Source organism: Adiantum capillus-veneris, chromosome 2 (genome assembly GCF_014529385.1).
Source record: "Adiantum capillus-veneris isolate H3 chromosome 2, ASM1452938v2, whole genome shotgun sequence".
In the NCBI taxonomy this organism is placed as follows: Eukaryota; Viridiplantae; Streptophyta; class Polypodiopsida; order Polypodiales; family Pteridaceae; genus Adiantum; species Adiantum capillus-veneris.
The window spans coordinates 126,251,644-126,277,403 of record NC_140932.1 but is presented as its reverse complement, the minus strand read 5'-3'; the positions used below and the strand labels follow the sequence as shown (position 1 = coordinate 126,277,403).

Genomic DNA, 25,760 nt, shown 5'->3' with positions numbered 1-25,760 from the left:
CTGTTCGTCTTGATCGATGCAGTAGCCCAAGAGGCAGACAAGGTTGCGATGGTGCAGGCGGGAAAGTAGCTCAATCTCTGTGTAGAACTCATGGTGGCCTTGGCGCGAGCCCTCCTTGGCCCTCTTGATAGCTACCACCTGGCCATCGCTTAGAAAGCCTCTATAGACTCGGCCGTAACCCCCTTGCCCCACCAGCGTCCCCTCCTCGAAGCTCTTGGTTGCCATCTCCACCTCCTCCAGCCTGAGCTCCCTCACTTCACTTACATTCATCAGTATCTGCCGGATCTCGTCATTCTTCCCTGCGATGGTCATCCACATAGATATTTCAGCCCTAGCTCTATGTTTTCATTGTTTGCAGGGTTTTCTGCTCTCCAAAGGGATTTTCAAAGCTAGACTTTTTGTTACCTTGCCACCTTGATGCTTTGGATTTGCCTGCTTTTCTTTTAAAGCCATAGTGCTTTGAAATGAGCAAGATCAATGTAGCAATCACTGCTAGTACACCAAATGTGGAGCTCAGCACTATGACAAGGACCTCTTTCCAGCTTTGGTGGTAGGACGAGATAGCATGGATGTCATCTGTGAACGCCAGTGCAGACAGCCATACTTCAGTATTTTCCAAAGATCATACAATCATAAATGCACGCTTTCATGACCATGAGGACTCAGGAAAAAGAAGCAGATGGATGCACCTTGATAGAGTGTATAGTTGAAGGACAGTAGCTCCTGTGGACCGTAGAAATCATTTGGGGGCATCTTCCAGCCACTGAAAATTGCAAATATTCTTAGCAATTCTGTTTCAGTGAAAATGCGTGGCCCGTTGACAGTGGGAAAGATTTTCAGAATGGTGGAGAATCGGGGCCCTGACTCTTTCGTGAATGAGTTCAGGTGAACTTGATCAGGGGAAACAAGCAAGCCTCTTGCTATCCATTCCTCATAACCTTTGATGAATGGCGTGAAGAAGGCAAAGCTTGGGCTCTTCAACCGGTACCCAACGACTATGGGCATAGCACACCTACAGTTTTGAGTGTTAAATTCTTTGAAATGTGCTCCGCTTGGCTTAAATGTTTTGTAAAAGATTTAGCAGACCTGCATAGGCCTTGGCTGTAGAATACTGCGGGTATTGGCTCCTCCCCTGACGAGCAAGTCATTGGGTCACAGCTTGGACTGTAACTGTTATCTGTTTCTTTGCTTTCACCAAGAGAAATATCATGGTGCAGTTTGCAAAGCCTGTGAATCAAGGTGTTGTTGGTCCGGCATATTGCATGGTTTCCATGTAGCCTGTAATCGGAATAAGCACAACATCAGTGTTTGCTTTCGTTTACAAATTGAGAATGTCAATTGAGCCACTTTGCAAATTCTGTATTGGAATAAGTCTAAACGATCTCCTCTGGTGGAAGAATAGCTAAACATTGGAGGTTCTTTATATGCTTGCACACCTCCCATCAGTACCAAAATTTATGTGGCAAGAAGAAGCATTGACAAGTATGTGTAGTCCACATGAAGTGGAAGATGAGTCAATAGAATTCTTAAGCTAGGCCATTGGATGTTTTTCTGTAGGTAATTGGTCTCATAGGATAGTGCCTACAGCTTAAAAGTGACTTTTCTAACCAGTTGTGAATGATAGTGAAGGCATTTAAATAGGTTGAACTTCAGCCCGATGTCTGAACATTATTCCTTTGTACTTGTCACTGTAGAGGTTATAAAAATTCATTTTTTTTTTTTTGTTTTTAAGAGTTTCCCAGTAAGGTTTGATTATGTTTGTCAACTCAAATGCTTGTCCTAAGTATAATTGGGTGAGTCTATGGAAGTCATGTGATGCCTACGATACTTGTTTCATGGTTGGTTTGCTAGTCCCTTGTGATGCTGACCTATGTTATTGAACACCAAATCTCTGCAGATCATCGTTGTAAAGATGTAGAGAGGGGTTTGTTTTAATTCTTGAGTGAGGTTTCGTTGAAAACTTACCAGACGAAGAGATTTGGCCGAAATTTAACAGCATTTGTCAAGTTGGTGGGAACTGATGACAACGAGTTTTTCTGCAAGTCCCTGCTCACCATCATCAAGATGGGGATTCAAGCTAGCAATATTAGGAAAAGATATGGCACTGGTAAAGACAAGATGTACTCACAAAATGAGCTCTCCATTTGAGGAAGTGAAGTATGCTCCTGTACCAAAACAAGGTGGTATAGGGCCAGAAAGCTTGTTGTCTTTTAAAGACCTGGAAATGATTTAGCTATATAAAGTCGATGAGGAATGATTGTGACGATGCTTTGAGCTTTTAAGTATCACATAAATCTTACAGAAGTTGTAACTTTGAAAGGTTGCCCAAAACATCAGGTATGCTACCATTGAGTAGGTTGGACGACAAATCGCTGGGATTGAAAGAGAGAGATACTCAAGTACAAGACTTTCAAGAAAGCATGGGTAGCTTTTGTCAGCATGGTTTACTTATATGGAAAAAAAAGACCTTACAGTGCAGTCAATTCAGTAGGAAATTTGGATGGTATTTTTCCCTCTAGTTGATTTAGACTCAAGTCTCTGCAAGAAGACTCTTAGCCAGAAAATGCAAGATATTGATAGCTATAATTAAGGGAAAACAGTTGCATATGACATACAAGTATTGGAGATTTGACAAGCGGCTGAAATCAGGAAGTCCTCCGTGAAGGTTACAATTTCTCATACTTCTGCATGGAACAAAAGGTCAGCTTGAAAGCAACGTTTGTTATGAATGAGAGAGAAATGAAATGAAATGGAATGTTATATTAAACGTTTCTAAAAGGCCAAAATGACCTAGGAGACCAAAATGATACAATCTTAGTGGATCTAATACAATGTCTGGGTATAAAAATAAAATAAAGTAAAGTGAAAAACCAAAATCTTAATTGCTAGATGTGAACTAAGTAGCTAGCTGGAATTGTGTAGGATATGAGTGGGGGGTGGGGGGGGGGGGGGGCGGGGGGGCGGGTGAAAGTAGTGACTAGGGGCTAATACAACACAATGTGGGTGTGCGTGTGGGAATAGAATGGGTGAGAGCTGATACAAGATGAGCAGGATGTACAATCCTCAAAAGAGCTAAATCATAAAAGATTCATCATCGGTCGTTGGCGAATCTCATCAATCTCCTCCATGGTCAATAGTCTGACCGGGTGTCGTGCATGTCGGGCCAAAGTGATCCGAATCCTCTGATGCAGCCTCCGTGTAGACCTCGTAGTCGTGGGCGTCTAGATCTCCCTAGCTTGGTTGCTCGATCGATCAACGTGCCTCTGGTGTGAGGAGAATGTGAGGTCTGCTATGGTAGCTGCACCTCTAGCTGCCCAATGTTAACTCTCTAAAGAAGTCTGTGATCTGTCTCTGAGACTGGCTAGCCTCTCCTTTCATCAGGCTCTCTCTATGTCTTCGCAGCTCGAGCAAAAACAGACCCAGACATCCTTGGTCCTCCTCATACCCCAAGACTCTAGAGTGTGGTCCAAAGCCCTCTCTGAACAGTCAGTGAAAGCGGCCTCGTATCTCATAGTAAACTGGGCAGTGGCATGTTTAGTGCAATTTTGTCTCAGGCTCCATGTGACATAGGGGACATGTCTTGGCCTTTGCTGCTCCGCTGTATCTACCAGTCTCGATCCAAAGCTGGTGTGAAGATGTGCATATCTAGCCAATAGCACATCGTATCTCATGAGATAAGTGGGTGTCCATGTATCTGGGCCTCATCACAAAACCATCCTCAGGAAGCTGGAGAAGATGCTCTCTATAGAAAGTCATCTTCGTGCCCAACTCCTGAGCCGGCTGCTTCCAAGTCCTAGTATCTGGCGGAATCAGGTATTGGCGGAATCTGGGTGATCTCGGACTGTGTTAAGAGTCAAAGAGGGTGCGTCCAATGAGTACTAGAAGGGGGGAAATCTGTTCATGCTGAACCCATGTACCTGAAACCATGATGTCATCTCCCCATATCAGCATGCTGTGTCTCCCTGCAAACCTAACTGTTGAGAGGACTCAAGTGCTAGGCGGGCATATCTGTCTCTGGGGAGGTCCCACAAGCAATGTAAAAAGGAGACTGATCTAGTAAACGCCTAAACCACTAGTGGGGAGGTAGCTAGCTCTACTCCAATAATGTCAAGTGGTACTGAAGCCTTGGCTCTAATAAGCCGTGAGATCATAGAGACTAGAGGCTTCTCCATGTCTCCCCATCGGTCAGTGCTACCCTACCTCCTGTGATGGTCCAATGAAGGCCCCATATCTGAACTCCATAGAGCAATGCGGAGAGAGAGAGAGAGAGAGAGAGAGAGAGAGAGAGAGAGAGAGAGAGAGAGAGAGAGAGAGAGAGAGAGAGAGAGAGAGAGAGAGAGAGAGAGAGAGAGAGAGAGGCTTGACCATGCCAATACCTTCAGCTTCGGACCTTATCGATCAGGAGTTTGCTGATGACACTATGCTGATGTTGCGCTATTTGCTAGCAGCTCTTGATGCCATGCGGGGAGCCCTAGAGGTTTTTTGCATTGCCAGTGGTGCACGCATCAACTGGCATAAATCCTATGGGTTATTGGTTGGCAATGATGACATACCTACTTGGGGGGTAACTGATGGTTTCACATGGCTATAGCGGCACAGCCAGGTCAGACATGCAGATATCTGGGCTTTCAGGTTGGATTTGACGTTTCCTCACAGCAGCAGTTTGCACCTGTGCTATAGTCTATTCGCAGGAAGCTGTCATTGGTCTTCACGTCATCTGTCGTTGGCTGGCCGTGCATTGGTCGCCAACCAGGTCATTCTGGCTACAGTATGGTATACGACCTCCTGTTGGATGCTACATTCTGGTGTGATAGCTCAGCTACGCAGACTTGTGCGGAACTTTTTATGGAGTGGCACAGATGGGACTACTGATACTCGTGCTCGAGTTCGCTGGTCCACGATTATTCGTCCTAGATCAGAGGGGGCCTTGGCATTATTGATCCAGAATTACAGAGCCGCGCCCTTCTTACCAAGCTTATTGTTCGGGGTCTTTTTCCTGGCCAAGAACCTTGGAAGATGCTTCTTCAAGCCGCTCTTTCCACAGCGACTCCGCGCCTCGGCACTAGAGATGGCCATACTTGGCAAACAGGGTATCGTTTTCTCTTTACGGATGCCCCCTTGTGCACCAGCACTCTCTCACCCTTCCTGCGATCGCTCCTTCAGATTTGGGTATCCATGCGACGCGCTATCAAACGCTCACCTCCCTCATGCCGTGAGAAGATTGAGCGCCAGCCTCTCATTTGGAATGATGCAGTTCTTGATTCTTCGGTTAATCCACCCCGTCAGCTTGGAGAGAGGACTCACATTGACTGGGCTACTTGGGACACTGGCCCTGCTGCCTCTATGCGGTTGTTTCATGAGACACGTATGCTGGATGCAGATTTTGTGGCAGAACATTATGACATTGGTCGCGGGGTATCAGACAGACTGCTTGAGATTGGCTCCGCCATTCCTTCACACTGGGACGCAGTCATGCGAGGCACAGTTCAGATGCCTCCACATTGTGGCTTGGAAGGCCTCTTTTCTCAGAGCACTCTCTTATTAGTTCGTTTCGACACTATGCTATTCACAGTTGATACTGACTACTCTTCGGGGATGCATGCTAGGCTGACATATGCTACTACTTCTCCGTGCCTTGTCTACCCCGATGCTCGCTGGGAGGCCATATGAGTAGTTGGCTCCCGCGGGAAGCGTCGTTGTGTTGACCCCCGTTTCGCTTCCGCTGATGCTGCACTTTGGAGGCTTTGGGTGTGGGAGGGTCGTGCCCTATCTCAGCTTTATTGGGACCCAGGAGAGTGGCATTGGCCTCACTCTAACCCCACCGGCGCACATGTATCATTCTTTGAGTATACAGTCAGAATTGGAAGATTCGCATTGATGAGACAGCACCCAGAGCAGCCCACTCGTATGCGTTTCTGGTTACATTCAGGTCTCTCACATGCCTATCTACGGCAATTTTGGTCAGCCATTTGGGATTTACATGTGGCTCGTCGTATTTCCTTTTTCCTCTGGATGACTGCACATGCAGGACTTCCAATTGGGACTTGGTTAGCTTCTATGGGTCACGATCCGTTATGTACTCGCTATTCTTTGCGTCTACCTGAGTCACCTGCGCACTGCCTTTGGTCATGCTCGTCTTCTCATGCAGTTTGGCTAGCAGTTTGCTTTTTACTTACCAGAGCTGGTGTTCAGCATGGATTTCTCACTTGGGGATCTGTTTCCTGGTTGATGCCGATGCCCGGACCGCATCTTTTCTACGAGGGCTCAGACACAGATCCAGCTCTTATGCTTACCACGATTGGTTACCGACGAGGGACTTTGGCTATATTACCACAGATTGCTTGGCAGGGGGATCCTCAGACACGTGATGAAATCTTCTTAGTCATCACTAGCATTGCACTCTGGAATGTTTGGAGAGCTCGTTGTCTTCATATTCTCAGTGTGGCACCTCAGCTCCTTCCGGATATCCTCACTGCCATTTGGCTGGACATCATTCACACCCTGATTTGGCAGTGGGATTCTTCCTCAGGTACATCTAGAGCAGCCGAGGCTCGTCGATTTGATTTCCTTCGGCGTTGGGCAAGATCTCCACTCTTCTTCACACTTACAAGTGGACAGATTACATGGCATTATGCGCCTCCTCAGTGGTTCCTCCTCCACTCATCATACAGACCACCATGAGATTATTCTAGTCGAGTTGTCACTATAGTGGCTCTCAACCTTACATTCAGCTTGTACACCCCACGTGATAGGCTATTTTGGCATCCGCTAGGGATTATCTTGTACTCAGAAATATACAGCCCTGATTTTTCCACAAAAAAAAAAAGAGAAAGAGAGAGAGAGAGAGAGAGAGAGAGAGAGAGAGAGAGAGAGAGAGAGAGAGAGAGAGAGAGAGAGAGAGAGAGAGAGAGAGAGAGAGAGAGAGAGAGAGAGGAAATGAATTGAAATGATATATTAACGTCTTCAAAAGGCCAAAATGATCTATGAGACCTTACAAACTGCTGAATTTGATACCAACAAAAAAGAGATGCTAAAACTGAATCTAGAAGTGCCACTCGCTGGAACAGTGTACTGACATATATAATGCATCTCCATCTTTGGCTTTGTATGGCATAGGCGGCATACACTGCTGGATGCTGGTATCCCTTTGAATCTACCAGTCTCAATCTCAAGCTGGTGTGAAGATGTCCGTACCTGACCAATGGCACACCGTAACTCATGAGATAGATGTGTATCCATATAGCCGGGTCGAATCACAAACCCATCCCTTGTGAGTCGGAGAAGATGCTCTTTATAGAAAGCCATCTTTGTGCCCAACTCCTATGTCGGCCTTGTAAAGCTAATTATCTGGAGGACTTAAGGGCCAATCTGGTATATCAGTCTCTGGTAGTATCCCATAAGATGTGCATAAAGGAGACTGATTTGGTAAGCACCTCTATCTCCATTGGGGGGGGGCTGCTAACTCCGCTCTAATGATCTCATGCGGCATGCATGCCTTGGCTCTAAGCAGACGAGAGATCATAGATACCGAGGGCCTCTCCATATGTCACAAATTGCTGACGTGTCAAGCCACTGAAGAATGGAGCTAACTTGCAGATCCTGGCCGAGGGGCCTAAACCCTAGAAGAAGCATAAGAAGAATTGCGTGGGGAGCTAATGATGTGGCAAAGCTGTACGGAATCCCGGATTTCACGTTGGCATGCTGACGTGGCAGTTGTACAGATTTTCGCAATTTCCGTTGACAGTGTCGACGTGGCAGTTGTGCGGATTTACGTTGATGATGCGGCAATTGTATGGATTTCCACAAAACGCGCTGGCAGCTTTTGGCACTTTTTGACCAGTTGCTTTTGAGTTTGAAGCTTTTCACTGTAACTGCTTTTTAGGCCAAGGGCCTTTAAATAAGTGTAGAGGGCTCAGTCTTTGGCACGCTTCAGTGAGAAGGTGCAGAGCGCGAGTACAGGCATTGTACTAAGTTCAAGTAATATAAAGAAATACTGAAAGGGGCGCCAAGGTTTGGGACCAATCTCTGGGGTGGAATTCCGCCACTCCGTGTCGCGTGTGCTCTCTCTCTCTTTTAGTTCAGTTGTTATTGAAGTGCTAAAAGTCGGTTTAGTCTGCTCTTTTCTATTGGCAGGTGGTGCCCGTCTTGTGACAGTGGTATCAGAGCATCAGGCGTGTGCTTTCCTGAAAGCATACCGGTCCTACAAAAGAGCAAACAGAGCAAACCAGAGGCTACTAGTGTTTTATTTGAAGTATCTTCGGGTCCCTACCCCGGACGCCCTTCATCGTGCATCGGGCGCGCTCCCGTCTTCACCGCTCTGTCTTACAGGGCATAAGCCATAAAGAACCTAAGACATGGCATTCATGGATGCAACAGAATATTTGCAGTTTCTTCTCGACGAGCTTTACGACATTCTTTTGCGGCATCCTCAGTAGAATCTTCGGATGTTGCAAAGTTTTCAACAATTTTTGGATTACATGTTACCCCCTCTGATGTCTCAGGTGGTACCTCCTCCTCCAACACCAGAAAGTACAAGGGCTTCCAACCGGCAACCTTCCCAAATCGTCTGTTCCAATTGGGGCAGTCTTCAGGAATATGGTGCAGCCATTTGACCTTGTTCGGGTCCCTACCCCGGACGCCCTTCATCGTGCATCGGGCGCGCTCCCGTCTTCACCGCTCTGTCTTACAGGGCATAAGCCATAAAGAACCCAAGACATGGCATTCATGGATGCAACAGAATATTTGCAGTTTCTTCTCGACGAGCTTCACGACATTCTTTTGCGGCATCCTCAGTAGAATCTTCGGATGCTGCAAAGTTTTCAACAATTTTTGGATTACATGTTACCCCCTCTGATGTCTCAGGTGGTACCTCCTCCTCCAACACCAGAAAGTACAAGGGCTTCCAACCGGCAACCTTCCCAAATCGTCTGTTCCAATCGGGGCAGTCTTCAGGAATATGGTGCAGCCATTTGACCTTGATCTAGTGCAACCGCCTTTGCCCCCACCTCCCCCCTCTCCACCGCCACCGGGCTACAATGGTTGGAGCCCATATGGATACCCTTATTATCCATACTTGGGATATGTGCATAATCAACCCAAAGATTTCTAGGATGGCGGCACGACAGTCAAATTTTTCACTTTTTCCGTGGTGAAAGATCGGAAGAAAGCATTGCAGTTCCTGTAGCAATTCGACAACATCTATGCTTTGGGGAACTATACAAAAGAATCCAAGATTTCTCGAGCAGCAGGATTTCTGAAAGATAATGCTATGCAATGGTGGAGTTCAATCGCGACACAACCGCATGCTCCAAGGACTTGGGCAAGCTTTCAAGGCAGTTTTTGCACGCATGACTTCTATGTTTGAAGTCCGGATTTTGGCAGAGTGGGGCAACTTGAAAATGTTTGCCACCGAAACCATGGACGACTATAATCAAAGGTTTCTTGACGTGTACCTTCCGGTGTCCTTCTTTAGGATCGTTCCCTTGGAGGCCCAATGCGAGCGATACACCATTGGACTACCATCACCATTGTAGGAATATTGTCTCTCCAAGCAAGTCTCCCCCATGCAAGAGCTTATGGACCATGCTGCGGCGGCCGGCTACAAACTGATGAAGGGAAAGCTAGAGTTTACCACAGAAGAACCTCCGGCCACTAATCACGATTCACAAGTCTCGGCAACAACAAACAAATTCTCGAGAGTCTCATGAAAATCAACCGCAAAGGCCTCGTTTGACGCCTCAACAACGAGACACCTTAGTACAAGAAGGCCGATGCTTTGGATGCTTTCAAACAGGGCATAACCATTCTAGTTGTCCCCATCGCACTGATAGACCAGCGGAGCCGACGCCCCCACCAACGGTCGACAGAACCCCAATGCCACCTCCAGCTAAGAGAGCTAGACCCGCTATTGGACTAGTTCCTGATATCTATGGCATACGCCTTGAGAGTACAAATGAATTGTGCCGAGCATATGGCAAAGTCAATGGCTTCAAAGCCCTTATTTTCTTTGACCTTGGAGCTACAAAGAACTTCATCCATTCAGAATTCTTGAAGCAGATGCACTTTGATTATGATACAGAGGGTGGAGAAATTGAAGCTGAGCTAGCCATGGGGCAAGTGGTACCGCTCATTGGTGCTCTTCCAGTGACTATCCAACAAGATTATCATGGAAAACTGTTTTCTACATTATGAAGTTGGGCAATTGCGACGTTCTCTTGGGCTTGGCATGACAAGAATGATGCGACTCTCCAGGTTCGGAACCGAACCATCACCATGATGCAGAAAGACAAGCCAGTCGTCCTCAAAGTTCGGTTGTGGGAACAAAACCTTGAATGAATTCTCTAGTTGTTTTTTATAGCTAGATACTTTTGAACAATATTGTTTGAAAATTTGTTTGAAATGAATAGTATCTGTTTTGAACTTGTCTTGGTGCCGATTTGAAATGTTTGACTCTGGTTTTAATACTGATTTCAATGATTGGTGATTTTACCATAGTTACCAGGAACGGGAAAACGGAACGGGAACGCGGAACAAGAATGCGGAACAAAATGCCATTCCCTGTTACGGGTACTCACGTTTGAAACACGGAACGGGGATTCGGAACGGGAACTTGGAATGGGAACGGGGAACGAAGACCTGAAAACCGCCATTCCCTGTTACTATGGATTTTACTCCCGGGTCGAGTAGTGAGAAATGTTGTTTTGGTATTGTTTGAACCTCGGAACGACGCGGTCTGGGGAGCGTTTTGTTGTATGCTTGAACTCCCGGCCCGAACTTGGATGGTTATGCGGGAAGAGTATTAAGAACAGTGGTTACTCTCAGCACCTTCAAACGAAGCAGATTGCGGTCTGGGGGCGTTTGGTTGTAAAAGGCCTCTATATCTCCCGGCCCGGACCTTTTTAGGTTATGCAGGAGGAGTGATGAGGGAGTCGTTGAATATCTCTCAGACCGGACCTTGTTAGGTTATGCGGGAGGGGTGTTCATCGGCGACTTTATGTTTCTATGTCTTGTAATATGCATATATGAGCATTTGTGTTGCATTGTGATGTGCCAACCACTGAATATTCCTAATCGGATGAGATTGCCTGGGTATGTAATTTTAGTGTATCAAGACACACGTGGAAGATCAATGCGGTCTGGATGTGATTGCTAATTTTACTACGCTGGAATATCAAGAAAGAAGCCAACTCCTTGATCAAAAGAGCCGAAGGAGAAGCCAACTCCTTAACAAAAAGAGCAATTTGATTGTCCCTCAGAATGTCCCTCGGAAATTTTTTAGCTAACTTGAGTTGTTTTGTAGATATGCTGTTATTGTGGACGATTACTTTCTTTCAAGAAGGGGCTATGTCACAAATTGCTTACGTGTCAAGCCGCTGAAGAACGGAGCAGACTTGCAGATCCTGACAGAGGTGCCTAAACCCTAGAAGAAGCAGAAGAAGAATTGCGTGGGGAGCTGATGACGTGGCAAAGCTGTACGAAATCCCGGATTCACGTTGGCATGCTAACGTGGCAATTGTACGGATTTCCGCATTTAACGCTGATGACATGGCAACTATATGGATTTCCGCAAAACGCGCTTGCAGCTTTTGGCACTGTTTGACCAGTTGCTTTTGAGTTTGAAGCTTTTCAATGTAATTGCTTTTCAGGCCAAGGGCCTTTTAAATAAGTGCAGAGGGCTCAGTCTTTGGCACGCTTCAATGAGAAGGTGTAGAGCGCGAGTACCGGCATTGTACAGAGTTCAAGTAATATAAAGAAATACTGAAAGGGGTGCCAAGGTTTGGGGCCAATACTCTCTGGGGTGGAATTCCGCCACTCCGTGTCGCGTGTGCTCTCTCTCTTTTTCAGTTCAGTTGTTATTGAAGTGCTAAAAGTTTGTTCAGTCTGTTCTTTTCTATTGGCACGTGGTGCCCGTCTTGTGACACCATACCTCTCCACCCATCCTGACCCACAGAGGGTCCCCAAACTTGAACCCCATAGAGCATAGTTGAAACTACCAAGGTATCAAACAACTAGAGCTTTGTTCGGGGTTTTTTGGAACCGAACCTGCAAACACATCCTCTCCAATCCTCCCAAGGCAAACACATCCTCTCCAATCCTCCCAAGGCCGCATACACTTTGGTCATTCTAGAGCTTTGTTCGGGGTTTTTTGGAACCGAACCTGCAAACACATCCTCTCCAATCCTCCCAAGGCCGCATACACTTTGGTCATTCTAGTCTCTACTGCCCTCTTCAAAGAAAACCTTGGCCGAGTGAAGGCTACCCCAAGATAAGTGTATGTATCTGTGTACGCCACAATCTCATGACCATAAATGAATGTAGGTGCTGATCTCCTGATCCACTACGGTGTGGTGTTAAACACCATAACCGTGGTTTTACCAAGGTTTATAGACAATCCACTATTCTCCGCAAAGCTATGTAATGCATCCAAATGTCGTTGCATACCCTCCAGTGAGTCCGAGATGAGCACAATATCATCAACATATAACAACAATGAAATCCATGTCCCTGTCAGCTGGGCACCTTTGTGACCTGTCACCCTCTGTCAATGTAATCAAAAACCTCTATATACATACGAAATAGATTGGAATTTGGAGGACAATAGACAACCTTGTTTCACTTGAATAGTGGAGTGCACTAAACCAGATATCCCTTTCAGAGTGCGTACATGTCCCACCACTATCTGTGCAGAGCCATGATCCCATCTCGTGTAGTGTGCACATCAATCTAGCGCTGGGCACCATGTCAAATGCTTTGTGGAAATCCACAAAGCTACAATAAATCTATTTCCCAAGTGCCCTACCCTCCTCAATGATGGCTCCGAGTGTCAGAACATGGTCAAGAGTGGAGAAGCCTCTCTTGAAACCGGGCTGTCCCGTTGCCCGTATGTCCTCTCTCTACCATATGCTCAATTGCTGCTCAGGGATAGATGCATACTACCGTGCCAATGTGTGTCCAATCATAATAGTATGGTAGTTTCCACGCTCTGTAGGATCACCTGCTTTCAAGATAGGCACAATAGTAGACAATCTTGAAGTCTCAGGTAGACCTCACACATGACACCATCGAACAGAACTACAAGAACCTCTGTCAGCATATCTCTCGCATGTATAAAGTGTTTTGCTACTAGACCATCATGATCATATGCCCTCCTTATCCTGATCCTGTCAGTGGTCGTCTTTACCATCTCATTGGTAAAGAAGGTACTCATAGATGGGCATGGCTTAGGAGGATCTGGCAGGGGTGTCTGTCCAGGGACCGTATATAAGGATGTTGCATATTGACCCCAGACATCAAGGGAAGTAATCGGTGGGGGATGGGAGTGCTCATGCAAGAGACGCCATGCCTGTTCTGAGTCTCTACTGAAGAACAATTGGTATAAGTCTCGCACTATCTGAGCTAGGAATGCTCGCTTCTTCAGTCGCACAAGGGGCCTGAAGGCTATCTATCTGTGATTGATGACCCCTAGGAGAAGATCGCTCTGAAGTTGTGCTCTCGTCTCTCTACACTCCTCGTCATACCAATTGTCCTGAGGCATGCTCCCAGGATGGTGTCTCTGATCAGGCTGAGTGTGTGGGTATGCCTTTGCTGCCGCCTCATGGAATGTCTCCGTCAGTAAAGTGGTGATCTCCTCGAGTGAGAGTCTTGGCCTGGCTGCTGTACATAGACAATCATAGATCTCCTCTCGTTAAACAAAGTCGGTCTCTGGTGAAGCGGGTAGGTGTTCTCCTTCCTGACACCTGAGTTGTACTGTATTGAAAGGAGACTCAAAGTGTCAAAAGAGCATGATCCACTGCTACATCCACTAGTATGGGTCCTATTGTGAAATCCTGATGTAGGGGATGAAGCTTGGTTGTGCCATGACATAGTCCATTGTGCTGGCCCCATGCCTATGTGGGAAGCAAGTAAGCCCAGCTGCTACGGGAAATTGTTGTAGGCCATTAAGTATGGCCAATCCATGTGAGGCCCCCATTTCCATCAGATATCTCTTGTGAGCGTCTGTCAAGCCCCATATCCTTGGTATCTAGCTCTCTCAATATCTCATCTGAGGTATCATAAAAAAATGTCTGATGGTTTCTCGTGCGGGCATTAAAGTCCCCGAAGAGAATGATGTCACCATCTCTAGAAAACTCCCATTCTTCATCTAATGTAGAGAAAGGGGATTGTTCTCTAGGTGCGGCATACATTGATGTGTTGGGGGCAAAGTAACATATAGCAATGTACAAGAATCTGTCTGTCTTAGCTCTCAATCTCACCCACATGTATTTGGCCTGATCATCTCTCCGAACAATGTGCACAAGCGGTTCTAACTCCTCTCTAAATAGAACTCCTACTTCTCCTGACCCACCCACTGTCCGTGTGCTCGGATTTCGTCTTTGCTCGCAAGCTCTCCCACCTATATCCATTCACATGTGGCATAAGCTGTCCCGGTGCGTGGTGTGTCTCGAATAAAAGATGATGTCTCTCCCCATAAAGCTATCCTCAAATGCTCCTACATCAAGACGAAGGGACTATTTACAATTCCATGCTGTCATCTTTGGTGTGGTCCCATAGGTTGCCCCGATGAGGGTGTGACTAGGTAACGTGTGGTGGGCCATCTCAAGTAGTCCCTCTGTAACTAAGTCAGACTTTGTAAATAATTAATTTATTTACGAGAAAATAATTATCTAATTAGTTGTGTGCACATCAAAATAGATTTAGCAATTCTGGGGCCTCAGGTGCGCCCAAGTTTGGGCCAGTGCACCTCAGGGAGACCCTAGCAGAAAATACCCTGAAGCCCTAGCGATTGGAAAATCGGGTCTTCAATGAAGGGGTAGATAGTAGCCTCAGATTTCAGGCTCAGAAAATTACGCGCGCTAGTGCAAGCACAGGAATGAGATGGGGTCCTTAGACTGTTAACCTTAAGGCCTGATTATTTTATGGCCTTAGGATAAGTTAGTTAAAAGTATTCTTGAATGATTTGCGCTGGACCAAAGGGCCGGACAAGTGCGAACAGGTAATGCCAGAGCATTGCTGGCACGGCAATGCGCTTGCATCTATGTGTGTAGTTGTGCACTTAATTGCACATTTCATTAACTAGCGTAGGATTTTTAAAGTCAAAAGTTGAATGGTTTTTAAATTTTAAAGTAAATGTGCCACTTGGCACACTTTCCCATGCAATCTCTCTCTCTCTCTCTCTCTCTCTCTCTCTCTCTCTCTCTCTCTCTCTCTTCATGCTAGCGCCCCCTCTTCTGGGAGGCTATAAGAGAGCAGCCCCTCCCCCTCTTGCTAGGTTGGCAGTGTACTACCCCCCCCCCCCCCAAGTTGACCATCCTCTACGCAGTGAAGCTCTCCATTGAAGCTTGAGAGCAGCACCTTGTGGTGTATGTGGAGCCTCTGAGCACCCATCACCTAGAACAAGGCCTCTCATGGTTGCTTGCAGCTTTGGGAGAAGTTTCATCGCGTAAAGTAGTAGAAAGCTCTCTTTCTCCCTTGTATAGCTGCTGCAAATTCCCTATTTTCAGCCCCTAATCACTTGTATTAGGGTGAATTTCAGCAAAGTCTTAATAGAATCTCATTCCCTACTACCTACTCTACACATACACCAAGTTTGGAGCATTTCCATCGCGAAAAGGACCTCCATTTTGGCATTGGAACGCGCTCAGGTAACAATTTCTGGTTATGTGCAGAAAATTACAGCAAGCGTGTGTGTGTGTGTTTTGCATGTTTCTGTGGTTGGTTAATTGTTGCAGGAATGATTACGGCCAAAGTGGCACAATTAGCGGAAGATAGACCCTCATTCGTGAGAGCTTCCGATGAGTTTTGTGGAAGGTAGACTCTCCTCTACGAGAGCTTCCGAAAATCTCGCAGAAGAGGATAGATCCTCTCAGTAGTAAGAGAGCAGTTCTTCTACTCTCTCAGTCAGAAGCAAAAAAAGGCCAAGAAAGAATAGAGGACGGGCTTTCGCTCCGTTTCCGTGCTTGTAAAGATTCTCCCTTAGTAATAAAGATATTCTCTTTATGGGGGGGGACCAGCCCATCTTCTGGTCCCCAATGAAGTGTCAAGCTTTCTCTCTCTCTCTAATTCTCTTGAGTATTTGAAGTGCAATTAAACGTCAGTTTACGCTTCCGTATTTTTTGTGACACCCTCTGTAAAAAGTAGTGATCTGGCTCTGTATGGATCCTCTATGTGTAGGTCTCTCTGAGCCTACAAATCTCCAACAAGAAGAGACCTCGGCATTGTGATCATAGTAAGCCATGATGCGGGATAAGGGGCCAAAGCCCTCGTTGAATAAGCAAGAAAACGCCCGTGAATCTCATAGTATGTTGTGCATTGGCAGATATAGTACTCCTTTGTCTCTGGCTCTCTAGCAAACCTGGCATAATCTTTGTAGGCTTGGACACTCCAAGCGAGAAATCAACAGCAACACACGAATAGAAACTTCAAAATTCAATGAACTTTAACACACACACATAGAGAGAGAGAGAGAGAGAGAGAGAGAGAGTTGACAAGGCACGGTAGAGTTCCGCGCCCACAAGCATTGGCCCCAAAGATTGGCGTATTTCTTTATTTATTGATCACAACAAGGTACAACTCCCGAGGGCATAATTATTAGGGAACGTGTTCCCATGGGTTTGGAACGTCGGAACGACTTTTCGGTTGGTCAGAGTTGCAAGGAACGTCCCGGAACGGCAGGGCGTTCCGGATGACAAGCTGGTACCGGAACGTTTGGATTGGAACGGGGTGGAACGGCAAAAAATGGGCAGATTTCCCCAAGCTCCAATGGTCACAAAGGGGCAGATTCTGGGGGGTTTTGTTTCTTGGCAACCCTTATAAAATGCTCGCCCCTCACCCCTTTCCTTCACAATTGCAACAAGCCTCAAGGCTCTCTCTTTCCCTTGCTCTCAAGCTCTCTCTCCCTTGCTCTCAAGCTCTACCCTCAAGCTCTCTCTCCCTTGGGCTTTCCCTCAAGCTCTCTCTCCCTTGGTCTCAAGGAGTGAAGCCACTCTCTCAAGCTCTCAAGGAGTCAAGCCTCTCTCTCAAGCCCTCAAGAATCAAGCTCTCTCTCTCTCTCTCTCTCTCTCTCTCTCTCTCTCTGTGATAATCCATGGCCTCTTCTTCTACCCCTTGCAATTATTTGAGAGCTCTAATCTGTACTTGCATGTTATTGTGTATAGGCATTGTGTGTTGTGTACATTGCATGTACACAACAACGGCGCCACACATCACAATCAAGTCATAATAAGGTTGAATGGTCTTCAAATCGTGTTTTTTGTGGGTATAAGAGTCAAAGGACTCTAGTACTACTTGTATTCAAACACATAATGCTAAAAAATTCATTATTTGGGTGTTTTTTATGCCTCCCGTTCTGTGCTGTTCCCATTCCGGACCCCTTGCCGTTCCCCCGTTCCGCAGGGAGGCCCGTAGCCGTTCCCGTTCCGCGTTCCGGATAAATATGCCCGAGGGTGTAACTAAGTCAGACTTTGTAAATAATTAATTTATTTACGAGAAAAGAATTATCTAATTAGTTGTGTGCACACCAGAATAGACCTAGCAGTTCCAAGGCCTCAGGTGAGCATAAATGCGGGCTAGAACACCTCAGAGGGACCTTAGCAGAAATTACCTTGAAGCCCTAGTGATTGGGAAATCGGGTCTTCAGAAAGGGGTAAGCAGTAGCCTCAGATTTTAGGCTCAGGAAAAATACGCGCGTCAGTACAAGCACATGAATGAGATGGGGTCCTTAGAACAGTGACCCTAAGGCTAATAAAGCTAATAAAGCCTTAGGGTAAGTTTTGTTAAATTAAATTTAACGGTCCGTGCCCGGGCGGGCGGCCGGACAAGTGTGAACAGGGAAAGGCGGTGCAGTGCCGGTGCGGCATTGCGCCGACAGACCTTTGGTGTTCTCATAAAAGAATCATTGGTAGCAGTTGTTAGTTAGTTGCACATTTTTAATTAATGAGCTAGAAGTTTTTAAAGTCAAAAGTTGAATGGTTTTTAAGTTTTTAAAGTAAGTGTGCCAAGTGGCACACTTACCAATGCAAACTAACTCTCTCTCACTCTCACTCTCACCCTCTCTCTCTTCCTAGCGCCCCCTCTCCCTGATGGCTATTTAGGAGCCCCCCCTCCCCCCATTTTCAGGGCTGGCAGTGCACCTACCCCCCCTAATGTGAGCGTGCTCTACGCGGTGGAGCCCTCCATTGAAGCTTGAGAGCAGCCCCTTGCGACATATGTGGTAGCCTTGTGCTCCCATTGTCAAGAACAAGGGATCTCACAGTCATAGACACCTTTTGGTGAAGTTTCATCGCGAGAAGTTGCCGTAGACGCTCTCTTAGCAGAGTGCGGCTGCTGTAATTCCCTGTTTTCAGCCCCTAATCACCTCGATTAGGGCTGTTTTCAGCAAATCAGCCATAGAAATTCTCTTCTCTTTCCTTATCCTAAGTCTACACCAAGTTTGGCGCGATTCCATCGCGAAGAAGACCTCTGTTTCGGCGTAGGGGTGTGCACAGGTAAGAATTTCAGGTTATGTACAGAAAATTACAGCAAGCATGTGCGTGTGCATTTTGCTTGTTTTCTCTTTTGCGTTCGATTCATGAAGGAATGAGCATGAAGGCAACACATAACGGAAGATGGACTCTCCTCTGTGAGAGCTTCCGATGAGCTGTTTCGGAAGATAGACTCTCTTTTCGAGAGCTTCCAACTAGTCTCGCAGAAGAGGGGAAATCCCCTAAGCAGTAAGAAAGTGGAAACACTTTCTCAGTCAGTAGTCAGAACAGAACAGAAGAAAGAATAGAGGACGGGCGTATGCCCCATTCCTGTGCTTGTAAAGATTCTCCCTTAGTAATAAAGATATTCTCTTTATGGGGGGGGGACCAGCCCATCTTCTGGTCCCCAATGAAGTGTCAAGTTTTCTCGCTCCTTCTAATTCTCTTGAGTTTTTGAAGTGCAATTAAACGTCAGTTTACGTTTCCGTATTTTTGTGACAGTGGTATCAGAGCAAGGTCCTCTCTCTCTTCCTGAAGGTCCTCTCTCTCTTCCTGAAGGGATTGACGACTCTTGGCAGACTGCAGAAATGGGAGGACACGAGATAGAGTTCTCTCTCCTTCAACAGCAGGTGGAAGAGTTGCAGAAAGCTCTCTCCCATCCAGAAGTCCAATAGATTCTCCATACTCTTGAAAAAGGGAAGGAGAAAATGCCGATGGGGTCGGGAGAAATTCCGCAGAACCCAAAGGCGCCACAACCAAGAAAAGATCCTTTGATTGGAACTTCCCGCATGCACGAGAGGCAGAAGAAATCTTGAGAACGTCATGTGCGGTTTAATCCAAAAGTTCAAGAGCAGGATCCCCCTGATTCCCCTCAGTTCTCTTTCATGAAGGATCTGGAAGACATAGTTTCTCCGAAAGACATGTTTCTCGACGATCCGTCGCAGGAAGAAGTACATTCAAGGGAAAGGACTCCTGTCCCCAAGGAGTCTAAGCATCGAAAGAAGGAGCACCATAAGAAGAAGCACCACAGGCAGAAAACATTCAAGTCGGGAGATAAAGATGTGAAATTCGACACCTACAATGGACGGCGTGATAATGACAAAGCTTTGGCTTTCATCCGCCAATTTGAAGTTGCATTTGCTGAAGGGAATTTTAAAGAAAGATCGAAGCTTCGCCATGTTAGTTTGTACCTGAAAGGCACCGCCAGCAATTGGTGGTTAACCCTTATCCTGGAAGATCGCAAACCCCAAGATTGGACCGCTTTCAAGAAGGAGTTCTACGCACAGTTCCTTCCTCCAGACTATGAGGAAGAGGTAAAGAAAGAATGGGATCGACTTTCACAGTCAGAGAACGAAACTGTTCCACGCTATGTGGATAGGTTTTGGGACGTTCTCTTGAAAGTCACTCCATTCAAGAAGATTGACGATTCGGAGAAGATGCGCAAGTTTGAAGCAGGTTTGCATGAAGCCTTGCAAAAGGCTATGAAGCTTTACCCTCGAGGTAACTTGCAGATACTTATGGAATCAGCCCGCATAGCTGATGGAATACATGACAAGGGTACTCCAAGGAAGATGGAGCAAAGCACTTACCATGCCAAGCAGAAGGCTCTCCATGAGCAACCTACCTCTTCTACTTCTTCTCAAAAGAAGAAAAGAACCGCCTCCGAAGCAGAAGCAAAGCCAAATCAGTCCAAGAAAGGGAGATATCTCTCTCCTGCTGAGTTGCGAACCTACATTAGTGAAGGAAGATGCTTCAAGTGCGGACAAGTTGGTCATATGAAGGGTGACTGTCCAACCAAACCTCCACAACCACCCTCTTCCAATGCAGTCCCAGATGTACAGGGAAATACAACCAAGGATGGAAAAGAAAGAGCTCTTCTCAAAGCATGGGGTAGTATCAACAACCAGCGGGCTCTTATTTTGTTTGACCCTGGTAGTACAGACTTCATCTCTACCAAGCTAGCTGACGACCTGAACTTGCAGCCCAATTGTTTTGGAGTCTCTATTCAAGCGCAATCTGCTTTCAAAGGGCAGAACTCAAACTCTACTCCAATCATAGGGAAGTTGAATCTAAAGGTCGACGGCTACAAGGATCAAGAGTCTTTCTTACTAGCTTCACTTGAAGGATGCGATGTTATCTTGGGAATGCCTTGGGACTACAAGATGCATCCCATTCCTGACTATGTTCAGAAAACCTTATCTTTTGCTCATAAAGGAAAGGAGTATCTTGTACTTGGAGATGCACGTGATTGGCTTATTCCTATCGCCAACCACATTGCCATCAAGAAAGAAATGAAAAAGTGTGTTTCAGCGTACTTGATTTTTGCAAGAGAGAGAGATGTGTCTGTTTCACAACTTTCTTCCTCTTTAGAGCAAAAAAGACTTAAGTTAATAGAAAGATATAAAGATTGTTTTGCAGATGAACTTCCAAATGAACTCCCACCTTCGCGACCTGAGGATCATACCATTGATTTGATCGCAGGAAGTTCTCCTCCAAATCAGCCCCCTTATCGAGTTAGTCTAATGCAGCAAGAGGAAATTCTCAAGCAGGTTAACGAACTTTTGGAGAAGGGCTTAATAAGGCCTAGTACTTCTCCATATTGTTCACCTGTCTTGCTAGTACAGAAAAAGGATGGCACATTCCGCATGTGCATAGACTATAGATCTCTAAACAAGATCACAATCAAGAATCGATTTCCAATCCCTCGGATTGACGACATTCTTGATAAGTTACAAGGAGCCAGTGTCTTTAGTCGTATAGACTTGAAGAGCGGTTATCATCAAATCCGCATAGCTCCTCAGGATGTGCATAAGACTTCATTTAGAACAACCTTCGGGTTGTATGAATTCTTAGTGATGTCTTTTGGACTCACTAATGCACCAGCTACATTCAACAGAATGATGGATAGAATCTTCCACTCATATAGAAGTTTTACAGGCGTTGTCTTTGATGACGTCTTAATCTTCTCAGAGACAGAAGACGAACACTATAAGCATCTCGCCTTAGTGTTTGAAGAATTACGCAAACACAAATTATTTGTGAATGCTAAGAAAAGGTGAGTTCTTTTTAAAAGAAATCCATTATTTGGGCCATATAGTATCTCACAACCAGGTGAGAATGGACCCTGAAAAGATTCAAGCAGTTGTAGAATGGCCTACGCCAACTACAGTACATGATGTACGAAGTTTCCTTGGCCTCTGTTCTTATTATCGGCGTTTCATTCGAGCTTTTGCCGCGATAGCAGGTCCCCTCCATGACCTGACAAAGAAGCGGATTCCATTCCATTGGGGGTCTGGACAAAAACAAGCTTTCGAAAAGCTTAAGTATCTACTCAGTCACGGACCCGTTCTTACCGTCCCTGATCTTCGCAAAGCTTTCGAGGTATACTGCGATGCATCTGGAGATTGTGTAGGAGTAGTTTTGAATCAAGAGGGTCACGCGATAGCCTATGAAAGTCGGCGCCTTAAAGATGCAGAGTTGCATGCCTCCATATACGAAAAAGAGCTAATGGCAGTAATTCATGCTCTTTCCATTTGGAAACACTATCTATTAGGAGCTGATTTTATTATCAAGACAGATCATCAAAGTCTTTGCTACTTTCTCACACAGAGAAAGTTATCAGAAAAGCAGATGAGATGGGCCAACTTTCTTTCAATGTTTCATTTTCAGATTTTACACACTTCTGGAACAAAGAGTGCAGTTGCAGATGCTCTCTCTAGGCGTCCAAAGATCAATGCACTAACAACAATTTATCATGAGGAACTAGAATCTCTCAGCGAGATGTATCCTCAAGATCCAGACTTCGCCACAATTTGGACAGATCTTCAAGCTGGTCACTCAAAGCCACCTTATTCTATCAGGGATAATACACTCTATCGTCAACAAGCAATATGCATAGCTCAGCCTTTACGACAAAAGGTGATGGATGAAGCACATAATTCTCCTTATGCCGGGCATCGGGGAATTGCTTCCACCACTAGTGCCCTCGAAAGGTATTTCTTTTGGCCAACACTCCGTGCGGACATTGAAAAACATGTACGTGAGTGTTTAGTATGCCAAAAAGTGAAATATGACAGACATAAAGTTTATGGCAAGCTTCAGCCTGTGCCTAACAAGCCATGGGAAAGTATTGCCATGGATTTTATTACGGATCTTCCTCGATCCAAGAATGGAAATGATGCAATCTGGACTATCGTAGACAGATTCAGTAAGCAAGCCCATTTTCTTCCAGTAAAGAAGACGATCAAAGCTGATCACATGGCTAGAATATTTCTAGCTCAGATTTTTAAACACCATGGATTGCCAAAGACTATTGTCAGCGATAGAGATTCCCGCATGACTAGTCTATTTTGGCAGGCATTGTTTGAAAACTTGGGAACTAAGCTTGATTTTTCATCAGCTTATCATCCTCAAACAGATGGTCAAAGCGAAATCGCTAATGCCACTGTTTTAGATCTTAAGTGCTATGTTTCGGAACGACAATCCGAATGGGAACAGTACTTACCAATAGTTGAGTTTGCGTATAATAATACCATACATTCCTCAACTGGTAAAGCCCCTTTCGAAATTATTTATGGGAAGCCACTCTTACTTCCTATTATGGTGACCAAAGAAAACATCTTCGCCGCAGATGAATTTGTGCACAATATTGATATTGCCCATCAACAAGTAAAGCAAGCGATTCTTCGAACTCAAGAGCAACAGAAGAGAAAAGCAGACAAGCACAGAAGGAATCTCAATCTTGAAAAAGGACAATATGTCCTTCTTCGGTTTGAGAAAGCTAGATTGAAAAAGCGGGTCGGCAAAGGGAAAGTTGTCAAACTTTCCCATAGATTTTACGGCCCTTTCAAAATTACAGATAAAGTCAATGATGTGACTTTCAGATTGGATTTACCTTATAATTGGCGAATCCATAATGCTTTTCATGTCAGTCTCCTTCGACCATATGTTGGACCTCCTCCAGTGGCGCCCGTACAAGAAGATCCTCCAGAAGTCGAAGAGACTGAGGAAATCCTTCAACCTGAACAGATAATACACCACTCGGAGAGACAACTCAAGTCGGGGAGTCTACATCGAAAGTATTTAGTCAAGTTCAAGAATTACACTTCTTTAGATGCAAAGTGGATGAGTGAGTCCGATCTCAAGGACTACCCTGACATCTTGCACAGTTATGTTGGCGCTCTACAGTTGAGGTCAACTGTTTAGAACCAAGAGGGATGTAACTAAGTCAGACTTTGTAAATAATTAATTTATTTACGAGAAAAGAATTATCTAATTAGTTGTGTGCACACCAGAATAGACCTAGCAGTTCCAAGGCCTCAGGTGAGCATAAATGCGGGCTAGAACACCTCAGAGGGACCTTAGCAGAAATTACCCTGAAGCCCTAGTGATTGGGAAATCGGGTCTTCAAAAAGGGGTAAGCAGTAGCCTCAGATTTTAGGCTCAGGAAAAATACGCGCGTCAGTACAAGCACATGAATGAGATGGGGTCCTTAGAACAGTGACCCTAAGGCTAATAAAGCTAATAAAGCCTTAGGGTAAGTTTCGTTAAATTAAATTTAACGGTCCATGCCCGGGCGGGCGGCCGGACAAGTGTGAACAGGGAAAGGCGGTGCAGTGCCGGTGCGGCATTGCGCCGACAGACCTTTGGTGTTCTCATAAAAGAATCATTGGTAGCAGTTGTTAGTTAGTTGCACATTTTTAATTAATGAGCTAGAAGTTTTTAAAGTCAAAAGTTGAATGGTTTTTAAGTTTTTAAAGTAAGTGTGCCAAGTGGCACACTTACCAATGCAAACTCACTCTCTCTCACTCTCACTCTCACCCTCTCTCTCTTCCTAGCGCCCCCTCTCCCTGATGGCTATTTAGGAGCCCCCCCTCCCCCCATTTTCAGGGCTGGCAGTGCACCTACCCCCCCTAATGTGAGCGTGCTCTACGCGGTGGAGCCCTCCATTGAAGCTTGAGAGCAGCCCCTTGCGACATATGTGGTAGCCTTGTGCTCCCATTGTCAAAAACAAGGGATCTCACAGTCATAGACACCTTCTGGTGAAGTTTCATCGCGAGAAGCTGCCGTAGACGCTCTCTTAGCAGAGTGCGGCTGCTGTAATTCCCTGTTTTCAGCCCCTAATCACCTCGATTAGGGCTGTTTTCAGCAAATCAGCCATAGAAATTCTCTCCTCTTTCCTTATCCTAAGTCTACACCAAGTTTGGCGCGATTCCATCGCGAAGAAGACCTCTGTTTCGGCGTAGGGGTGTGCATAGGTAAGAATTTCAGGTTATGTACAGAAAATTACAGCAAGCATGTGCGTGTGCATTTTGCTTGTTTTCTCTTTTGCGTTCGATGCATGAAGGAATGAGCATGAAGGCAACACATAACGGAAGATGGACTCTCCTCTGTGAGAGCTTCCGATGAGCTGTTTCGGAAGATAGACTCTCTTTTCGAGAGCTTCCAACCAGTCTCGCAGAAGAGGGGAAATCCCCTAAGCAGTAAGAAAGTGGAAACACTTTCTCAGTCAGTAGTCAGAACAGAACAGAAGAAAGAATAGAGGACGGACGTATGCCCCGTTCCTGTGCTTGTAAAGATTCTCCCTTAGTAATAAAGATATTCTCTTTATGGGGGGGGGACCAGCCCATCTTCTGGTCCCCAATGAAGTGTCAAGTTTTCTCGCTCCCTCTAATTCTCTTGAGTTTTTGAAGTGCAATTAAACGTCAGTTTACGCTTCCGTATTTTTGTGATAGAGGGTCCTTTGCTTTGAGACTCTGCGTCCAGAGGCTCTGTAGAGTGAGGCCCCAAGGGCTCTTATAAACTTTACAAGGGATGCCCAAAAGCAGAGCCCCAATAGAAATTAGTCCAAAAGCACTTTCACCCAAAAGCTCTGGTCCTTAAAAGCTAGCGTTGGAGACTCCCAAAAGCAGCCAACGCAATTTGTGGAAATCCGTACAGCCTACCACGTGGCACCAACAGTGCAAAACGCAAAAATCTGTACAGCTGTGCCATGTCAGCATCCGTACGATATGCCACATCAACATGTCAGCGCTTTTTACGAAAGTCCCCTTCAGGGTTCAAGCTTTTGTCTTGTAGGGTTTCGAGCCCCACGTTTGGTGCTTCATCTATTGGAATTCATCCCGATGGACATGCCACGTCATCACTTTGTGACAATCTCTCCTCTGGGGGTATACCTTTGTATGGACTAGTCTCTATCTCCAACTGGTGAGATGAGATGCATAGCTGACCAATAGCACATCTGATACCATGAGATAGGTGGGTGTCCATATACTCGGGGCGTGAGATAAACCCATCATTTGT

General features: G+C 45.7%; 2 protein-coding genes across 2 annotated transcripts in view; one reads left to right on the top strand and one right to left on the bottom strand.

Annotated features, from left to right (window-relative positions):
- LOC147463566 (putative LRR receptor-like serine/threonine-protein kinase At1g06840) overlaps positions 1 to 25,760 on the bottom strand; it is a 54,535-nt gene that overhangs the window by 11,356 nt on the left and 17,419 nt on the right. Inside the window, exons 9-17 of the mRNA XM_086489610.1 lie at positions 2,616 to 2,684; positions 2,473 to 2,538; positions 2,301 to 2,372; positions 2,129 to 2,218; positions 1,966 to 2,046; positions 1,087 to 1,278; positions 690 to 1,012; positions 406 to 576; positions 1 to 299 (exon numbers count right to left, since the gene is read on the bottom strand). Coding sequence (XP_086345736.1) covers positions 1 to 299; positions 406 to 576; positions 690 to 1,012; positions 1,087 to 1,278; positions 1,966 to 2,046; positions 2,129 to 2,218; positions 2,301 to 2,372; positions 2,473 to 2,538; positions 2,616 to 2,684 — 1,363 coding nt within the window. The remainder of the gene's footprint in view (positions 300 to 405; positions 577 to 689; positions 1,013 to 1,086; positions 1,279 to 1,965; positions 2,047 to 2,128; positions 2,219 to 2,300; positions 2,373 to 2,472; positions 2,539 to 2,615; positions 2,685 to 25,760) is intronic.
- The window catches only part of LOC147463567 (trihelix transcription factor ENAP2-like), a 32,462-nt gene that overhangs the window by 2,474 nt on the left and 4,228 nt on the right, over positions 1 to 25,760 (top strand). The window lies entirely within an intron of this gene.